The sequence below is a fragment of the Hippocampus zosterae genome, chromosome 15 (genome assembly GCF_025434085.1).
Source record: "Hippocampus zosterae strain Florida chromosome 15, ASM2543408v3, whole genome shotgun sequence".
NCBI classification, from domain to species: domain Eukaryota; kingdom Metazoa; phylum Chordata; class Actinopteri; order Syngnathiformes; family Syngnathidae; genus Hippocampus; species Hippocampus zosterae.
The window spans coordinates 15,360,454-15,369,763 of NC_067465.1; the positions used below are offsets into that span (position 1 = coordinate 15,360,454).

Genomic DNA, 9,310 nt, shown 5'->3' on the forward strand with positions numbered 1-9,310 from the left:
TCAAATTGATCGTAGATTACACATGCATCGTCTTGGGAAGAGGATGTCAAGCCACATCAATACTTACCTGTATTAATGATTACCAGTCAATTAATCTTTGCAGTGTGAGATTGGAAAAAATACTCTGATGATGCCACATGAGTACACCATTTATTTTTGGGAATAAACCTGGAGTACGCGGCTGCTGATGTCATGTTCATTGTTAATGCATCGTTTTCAAACATTTATCTTGAAACATTATACTTCTGAGTGACAGAATTCTTGATTATGAATATCAGTCAAAATAGAAAAATGGGTTCCCATGATGAACGTATACGGAAACCAACATTAGTTACCATGGTTTCCCATTGGGTAATCCAACAGAACCGAAAAACGGTTACCATGAATTTCCAAAATCCTCAGGCCTGCTACTGAATTATTTAAATTTTTGCAGCATTTGTTTATCATTGTATGTGTATGTTTGTTTGTGTTATTATCCTATGCAATTGAATAAGTAGACCCTTTCAGAATTCGAAATTTGGGACTCTCTCATTCCATAATGGCACTTTTCTGATCAGCGAGTCCCTGGGACTCGCTGACGGTTAACTGTAAAATTATTACTGCAGAGATTACCGCTTTTTCTGAAGTCAGTGACTGACTTCTATGCAAAGTCATTTCTCAACTTGTGTTCCGTGCCACGTCACGCGTGTTGAGTGTTGATTTACTTCATATTAAGAAACTGCTGCACAAAAACATTAATTCATAAATGTATATCATATGCTTTTATTTTTGTTTTTCTCTGTATAAATAACACGTACCCTCACTGTTCTACTCTTTGAATAAAAACTTCATTCAAGCGTTAGGGAGTGCAAAGGGTTATGATGGAGGGGTGTTGCAAATATGAAGACCTGCCAAGTGGTATGATAGTATTGTTTTATGCATGTCCTCGGCGAGGCCTCAGCTTAAAACTCAGTCCTTGGCCTTGCCTCTGAAAATGTTCCAAGTCCTTGGCCTTGGCCTTGACCTCGGGTTGCCGGTCCTTGGACACAACACTGGTCTGTATGTGTGTACGCTATTGGCTGGAGACCAGTAGAGGGCGTATCGGTCCTCTTGCCCAAAGTCAGTGAGGAGATTTAACCACTAACAATAGAAAGCATTCCTTCATTTCGACTCACAGAAGAAACTAGCTAGCTGTAATGCACAACAGATGTTTGAACAGGTTCAATGATTACAAGGATTTGAAACATTGAATGTTTAACACCTTGCACCAATGGTAACACAGTAACTGTCTCTACTTTTGAAATACAGGAAAGCATGCAGACTGATACATGTATTCATAATGGAAACAAATGAAAGTTAAAAATGAACCAAGGGGTCAACTGGTACCCAATCAGGTAACAGCCTTCAATCCAAACCCAATATCATCCCTGTTAATGAAGTACGTGTTCCCTCCTCCTGTTACTTTCACCAGGAACGTCCTCTTACACGCACACACTTGGACATCCGAAAGGAGCAACGGACAGGACGGACATGAGCTCCCACGTGAGGACTGCGAGGCTAGACCAGATGGTGGACCAGATGGAACGAGCGGCTCACATCAAGAAGATGCTGGAGCAGGTAAAAAAATGTGATCCAACTTGATAAAATGTGCTACGATTTGTAAATTTCCAAGCAAATGTGACATCCAGGGAGAGAAGAAGCCCTACAAGGATGTGATAGATGTCTGCTGGGGTGACCCTCACGGGGCCGGCATGAAACCTCTCACCTTTGTCAGACAGGTAACAAAGATGGATGATGAGAACGCATTTTTAAGGACGTCCATTTGAATTGACGTGCGTATGGTGGGACAGGTGCTCGCCGCTTGTTTATACCCACAACTCCTGGACGCCGGCAATCTGCCCATGGACGTTAAACGGCGGGCACAGAAGCTGCTCAGCTGGTGCGATGGCGGTAGTGTTGGTAAGTTGGAAAAGATCATCCAACCATGATCTGATCCGCTTATCCTCATGAGGGTCGCGCTGGAGACTATCCCAGCCGTCTTCGCCACTCGGCAGGGTACACCCTGAACTCGTTGCCAGCCAATCGCAGGGCACACAAAGACAAACAAATACTTGTACTCACAATCACACCAAGGGACAATTTAGAGCATTCAATCGACCTACCATGCATGTTTTGGGAATGTGGGAGGAAATTGGAGTACCCGGAGAAAACCACAGCCAGATATGAACCCGAGACTTCTGCACTGAAAGGCGGAAGTGCTCAGAAGTCAACCACCGTATTTTTCTTCAGGCTCGTATACAAACACAGCAGGCATACTCGAAATAGTGGAGAAACTCGCCCAGTTCATCAGCCAACGCGACGGTGTTGCGGCCCATCCTGAGAACATTTGGATCCATCCCGGCTCCCAGACGTCGCTCACGGTATTCACTCATTTACGCTTTTGTTTTTTTAATTAGACCACACCATAATGTAGTCTGGAGGCTTGGTTTAAATCAAATTTGAATCAGTCAATCAATTCATAAAAAGGCTATTCATGAAATACATATGTCATTAAAAGCTATATTCTTGAGTCAATTACGTTTAAACAATGAATTTAAAAAAGTGAAAATGCCTTCAGTAATTAAAATGGTCATGTATAGGTTTGAAATGAATGATTAACTGGATAAAGTATAATCCCCATTTTAGATGCCAATAATAACATATATGTGCCACGTCATAGATTAAAAGTTTCAATAAATAAGACATGAATTGCATGAATGAATCCCAGAAACATACCGTTTTTAAAGAATATATCCATCCATCCATCCATTGTCTAATCATCTTATCCTCACGGGGGTCGTGGGCGTGCTGGAGACTATCGCAACGGTCTTATGGACAATTGGCGGGGAGGAGGGGGGGCACCCTGAACTGGTCGCAAGCCAGTCGCAGGGCACACATAGACAAACAACCATCCGTGCTCACACTCACATCCAAGGACATTTAGAGTGTTCCATTTGTTGGAGCTCCTGCTGCGGAAGTCTCTCGCTGTTCATGTGTAGGCATCATTGCTGGTGACTACACTCGGTTTGAGGCACAAGACTGGAGACGTTTCTTATTTTTCTGTGGTCGCTACCACTGAGTCGCTGATCACCCGACGTGCCTCAGTGCATCGTCACTGCCAGAAGCGAACTGCAGGGAAGCTCCACCCCCTTTAGTTATATACACCCCATAATACGGTATCCCTCCACACAAAATGGTACCAAACATTTAGTCATAATGCCAGTGGCATACATCGTCACTCAACACCGTTAACCTGCAACACATGTTTTTGGAATGTGGGAGGAAACTCACACAGGCACGGTGAGAACATGCAAACGGCACACAGAAAGGGCGGAGCCGGAATCGAACCCTACACCTCTGCACTACTGTATAAGGCCAACCTGCAAACCAATCGACACCGTGCCGCCTTTTAAAGAACCCATTGATGGAAAATATATTTTCAAGATTATTACTGAGCTTCACGAAATACAAGGTCCGGAAATGTCTGATTATTGAGTATTTTACTAAAATGTGTAATACTTCACAATTACATTCGTGAGTTTTTCATTTTTGAATGACACGTTGAGCGTTTTCACTGAGCCTTCGTATCAATTCCATGACGTCGCCCAACCGAGCAGAGCATCCTGACACTGTTGCTGAGCAGCGAGGCGACCCCCAAAAGGGGCGTGCTCGTGCCCGTGCCGGGTTACAGTACAGTCCCCTTGTCCGTGACGGCCTTAGGGGGCGTGGCCGCCCCCTACTTCCTGGACGAGGAGGGCGGCTGGGAGCTGCGGGCGGACGAGCTGCGGCGAGCGTTGGCGTCCGCCCGCGGTGTGTGCAGGCCCGTCGCTTTGTACGTCATCAACCCGGGAAACCCCACAGGTGCCAAGGACGCAAGCACGACGGCCAACCGTGTCGTTGCCGTTGACAGTCCCACTTTTGGTGCTCCTCAGGGCACGTCCAGAGTCGGAAGTCCATGGAAGAGGTCATCAGGTTCGTGGCGGAGAACAACCTCTTCCTTCTTGCCGATGAGGTGAGGAGTTTTAGGTTTTATGCAGAAAATAACAACAAATAATACTGGTTAACAACAATTTTTAATCAGAGATGCCTTTATGTGTCCTGAAATTGACATTTGTGAGGCTGGTTTCAAAACTGTTTTTGGAGCACATTTGATTTTTGAGATCTGTTCATTTTGTGAAAATTTCTGTTCATTTTGAGCAGTACAGATTTGACCATGCATAATTTATAGCGATGATGTTTCAGGAAAAAAAATCACCTGACCTAATCACAAATTTTTAAATATTACATGTTATATTATTATTGTCCATCCATCCATTCATCCATCCATTTTCCGATCCGCTTTATCCTCACAAGGGTCGCAGGGGTGCTGGAGCCTCTCCCAACCCTGAACCGGTTGCGAGCCAATCACAGGGCACACAGAGGCGAACAACCATCCACGCTCACACCTAGGGACAATTAGAGTGTTCCATTAACCTGCAACACATGTTTTTGGAATGGGGGAGGAAGCCGGAGTACCTGGAGAAAACCCACACAGGCCCGGGGAGAACATGCAAACTCTACACTGGAAGGCGGGAGCCGGGATCGAACCCGCAGCCTCTGCACTGTGAGGTCGACGCGCTACCACTGGATCACCGGGCCGTCCTATATTATTATTCATTCATTCATTCATCTTCCGTACCGCTTGATCCTCACTAGGGTCGCGGGGGGTGCTGGAGCCCATCCCAGCCGTCTCCGGGCAGTAGGCGGGGGACACCCTGAATCGGTTGCCAGCCAATCGCAGGGCACACAGAAACAAACAACCATTCGCACTCACACTCACACCTAGGGACAATTTAGAGTGTTCAATCAGCCTGCCACGCATGTTTTTGGAATGTGGGAGGATGATTATTATAATTATGAAAACCTGATGTGCAAGAGAAAATAAAAGGGCTGATTCGGAATTGGTGTAAAAAAAAAAAACAAGTAGTATTTTTGATTAGAAAAAAATCTGTTGGTCAGTGCAAATTTTTAAAATACAGGAAAATCACATGCCAAGGTCAAACACAATGCATTGCTCAAACACCAATTTCTTCCCCCGTCCGTCCGTGTTGCCCATATTTGGAAAAACTCCTCAAATGTCAAATTCAAAGGGTCATTACACAAGAGCTCACCAATGTCACGACTTAACTTTTTTTCTTCTGCTTTTTTGTGGGGTTTCCAATGAGATCCCCACACAAGCGTGTTAGTGAAAATGTATCGCTAACCATAGACTGGTCCGCATATGTACAGCAGCTGTCAGTGAAGAAGTGTAAATACGCGGTAGTTTTCACTGAAAACTGGCGATATGCAAATGAGTTGAGTATTGTCATACCCACAGGTGTACCAGGGCAGCGTTTACGACGCAGACAGTGAGTTTGTGTCTTACAAGAAGCGCCTCTATGAGTTGGGGCCTCCTTTGGCCCACACGCTGGAGCTGGCATCCTTCCACTCGGCATCCAAAGGCCTTGGAGAGTAAGTCGTGGATCACGTGATGCGCACGAAGGCTCCCGATTGGCCCGCGTAGTCACTTTGTGCTTTTCCTTTCAGGTGCGGTCTTCGAGGAGGATACGTGGAGCTGGTCAACATGGACCCCGGCATCATGCCGTACGTCGAGCGTCTGTTCCATTTGATCCCCTCTGCACCCGTCACCGGACAAATCGCTTTGGAGCTCATGGTGGAGCCCCCCCAGCCGGGAGATCCGTCATACCCGCTTTACATGCACGTGAGTCCACGGCAGTCCAAAGGTTCACACAAACAGATCTTCTGATATTCAGTCAGCCGCTCCAGCATGCTGGATGCATCATTCCCGTTTCCACAGGAGATGGAGCACACGAGGCGCACGCTGGTTGACAACGTAAAGAGAGTGCTGCAGGTTCTCAACCGGCTGCCTGCAATCAGCTGCCAGCCCGTGCAGGGGGGAGCCTTTGCCTTCCCCAGGTTGCATCTGACCACGAAAGCCATTTGCAAAGCCAAGGTCACAAACCTCCCCGTGCAACTCACTTTTTATGCAAGCGCGACTTTGAAGGCAGGCTTTCCGGCACCCTTCACCAAATGATTCAAACATTAGATGGGGAAACAATTTGAATTGGGGGCGAGTGAGGGGCACAGTTATCACACGGGTTAAAATAAAAGCCTGTCAGATTTCAAAATGCTTTTGTGGGGGGCGATTGATGGCACAGATTATTTTTTAAGCATTGATCGAGACAAAATCCATGCGGAAGGGCATGTGCTGGAGCACCACTAGGGTTCTGCTTGTACACATGCACCCCCCCAGAGTTTACACCCATTCCCACGTGCCAGTTACCTTCACACTTTGAGCGCCATTGACGTGAAATGCTTTCAATGGGAATCTAAAAAGGAGCACCGCTGACGTCAGTTGCTGTCAACATTTTTTTTTTAAACAAATGAGAAAGGAAAGCCATGGCCAACTGCGGTTTGATCATTCATTCATAAAAGTAAATATCTCTTGGATTAAATCACCATGCGTCACAACAATGCATACGCTTCTAAATCAGGAGTGACGTTTCTTACATCAAATCTAAAATTAAATCTTGGTGTAACGTAGAGAAAAAAAATGTAAACAGTCAACATTAAATAAACTCATATAAAAGAACGCGCAAGACATGGACACTCATGCAGTCGTAACCACGATTCCTGCATACACCTTGTTTGAAACTGTTATCGATGAAAGAGGAAAGAATCCATGTGTCCTTTCACCAGTGTATCCAAGACGTCTCGCTCAAAACTTTTATGACATCCCACACACCCACTACATGCTGAGAATGAAAGTAAACAAGAACCTGTAGTGTATATTGATGAAAAAGAGATTGGTTCGGTTCACTTCCCAACGGAAAATATGTTTCACTTCCAAGTGCCGACTCTCCGTTCCAAATACCCATCTGCGCTCCGCGCCGACACTCCTCTCTCGTCATCCTCAGTTCCATCAGCGCCGACATCTCCAGTGAATAAAATGAAGATGTGAAAAATGCTGCACTAAAAACACAAGCAACCCCGGGGGCTGTTAGGCATCGACACCCCCACCCCCAACAAAATCAGTGCCTGCGTGATGGAGAGAAGGTGCAACCATCAAGCACATATTTTTCTTCTGCGACAAATGTTACAGTCAAAACGCTGAAAATAGTCTACAACAAACACCATATGACAGAACAAGACAAAAGAACAAAACAGCTCTTGCAGATGGCTGCCAACTATGGCGCCATCTTGGATGGAGCTACAGACATGCATGCACACACACTACTAAATATTACAACTACTCAACAGCATACAGTACAAATAGTTTTGTGAAGGCTTTCAAATGTATCAAATCGGTACACAAGCAACCTTTATGAAAAACATTATTTTGCCATTAAAAGCATATTTTCATTGATGGTATTTTATAGAAGGAAACATTTTCAGATGCTTGAACAGTCACGAAAACAAAAATTATTAGCATCAAAGTTTTGGGGCGTAAAATGTATCTCTTCACAAACAGCTTGTTTTTGGGGGACATTATTTGGGGTACAAAATAGGTGATTTGGGTGGAACTGAATCATGTTTTGCTGCTGATTACAGAAAAATGAAAAGATGGAAACAAACTTTTCTGGGGGTGATGAAAGAATTGTCCAATCTTTAATTTGATAGTTTCTGGGTTTTTATAGTCATAACACAATATTATTTGAACGTTGAAAGATCAGTCAGAATGCTTTAATTTGGCTAGCATTCAATATTCATTCATCTTCCGAGCCGCTTGATCCTCACTAGGGTTGCGGGGGTGCTGGAGCCTATCCCAGCTGTCTTCGGGCAGTAGGCGGGGGACACCCTGAATCGGTTGCCAGCCAATCGCAGGGCACACAGAAACGAACAACCATTCGCACTCACACTCACACCTAGGGATAATTTAGAGTGTTCAATCAGCCTGCCACGCATGTTTTTGGAACGTGGGAGGAAACCGGAGCACCCGGAGAAAACCCACGCAGGCCCGGGGAGAACATGCAAACTCCACACAGGGAGGCCGGAGCTGGAATCGAACCCGGTACCTCTGCACTGTGAAGCCGACGTGCTAACCACTGGACTACCGGGCCGCCTGCATTCAATATTAATTTTATTTAAAGCGTTAAAACCATGCTTCACAGACACATTTTAGGATTAGACAAATCAGATTTACATGGTTGTGCACTCACCAGGTGGGCAGGCCCTCCAGGAGCCATGTATATTTGGATACAAGACATTAAAATATCCCCTTTAATACTGTCATGTTTCAGGAAGCGGGCATGCAACCTGACATGTTCTACTGCACCAAACTGTTGGAGGACGCTGGCGTGTTTGTTAGTCCAGGTTGCGAGTACGGACAAAAGGAAGGAACCTACCACATCAGGTTTGTATTTTTGCCCAAGCACCAGTTGGTGTTAAGTTTGTGCTGGTATCACTTTAGTTCATTATTTGTTTGAAAAAAAATATCACCTTTTTGGTGATAAAAACAAAAACTCTGCGTCAGCGCAAAACAAAATGTTCTGCATCTTATCAGTACCCAACACAATTTACCAAAAGTCACCTTTTGGAAAATAAACAAAAATGCCTCTTTGACACAAATTTTACACATCAACACTATATTGTGTGGATGTCTATCATAACAACTCATGAAAAAGTCTGGCAATACATGAAAAAGAAATTAAATCCTCAGGCTCATACTTTGAACTCCATCTAATACCTTTGATTATTAATGTCTTGCCACTTTATTTTGTTGTGCAGGTTTTGCATTATGACTCCTGCTGACACCATGGAGGAACTTCTGAGACGCCTCAGTGCCTTTCACTTAAAGTTCATGAAGGACTTCTCGTAAATGTTTCCCACCAATCCTCCTGGAACCTAACGAGGTCGGATAACCCTGTAAAAGCATCATTTTTAGACTACAGTAATGACGACAAGGTTAATTTTGATCGATCTTGTCAACGTATTCATTTCGTCTGAAGTGTAAAAATAAGATGACCACTGTATAATAATAAAAGAAAGTAAAGACACTCACAATTTGAATAATTTACACCATCAGAGGCAAGTATAAAATGAGTTAACTGCGCTGTATCAATAGGTGAATTCATTTGGCAATATGGGCACACGAGAAAAGGTCACACTATAAAAAATAAAATTTGTAGTAAAGCACGATAAAAGTCAGAATAACTAGCAACACATTTGCTATCACTGCTACACTCTTGTCTATCAAAGAAAAAGCAAAAGTCTTGCAATATGATGGAAAGTAATTTTTTTATTTTAGCGGACC

At 44.4% G+C, this 9,310-nt stretch overlaps 2 protein-coding genes across 6 annotated transcripts in view; one reads left to right on the forward strand and one right to left on the reverse strand.

Moving 5' to 3' along the window:
* Nucleotides 1-9,310, reverse strand: part of snap47 (synaptosome associated protein 47) — a 415,166-nt gene that overhangs the window by 233,189 nt on the left and 172,667 nt on the right. The window lies entirely within an intron of this gene.
* LOC127616715 (alanine aminotransferase 2-like) lies at nucleotides 1,458-9,053 on the forward strand. 3 transcript variants are annotated; one of them, XM_052088507.1, is made up of 11 exons: nucleotides 1,458-1,596; nucleotides 1,668-1,757; nucleotides 1,830-1,938; nucleotides 2,269-2,399; nucleotides 3,633-3,879; nucleotides 3,951-4,030; nucleotides 5,375-5,508; nucleotides 5,584-5,758; nucleotides 5,855-6,010; nucleotides 8,298-8,410; nucleotides 8,785-9,053. In XM_052088507.1, exons 1-11 carry the CDS (start codon nucleotides 1,510-1,512, stop codon nucleotides 8,873-8,875), a joined length of 1,413 nt encoding a protein of 470 aa, XP_051944467.1. In that variant the 5' UTR covers nucleotides 1,458-1,509; the 3' UTR covers nucleotides 8,876-9,053. The 3 variants fall into 3 exon arrangements, with proteins under 3 accessions (XP_051944467.1, XP_051944469.1, XP_051944468.1); XM_052088509.1 differs by having other exon boundaries at nucleotides 5,855-5,973; XM_052088508.1 differs by having other exon boundaries at nucleotides 3,636-3,879.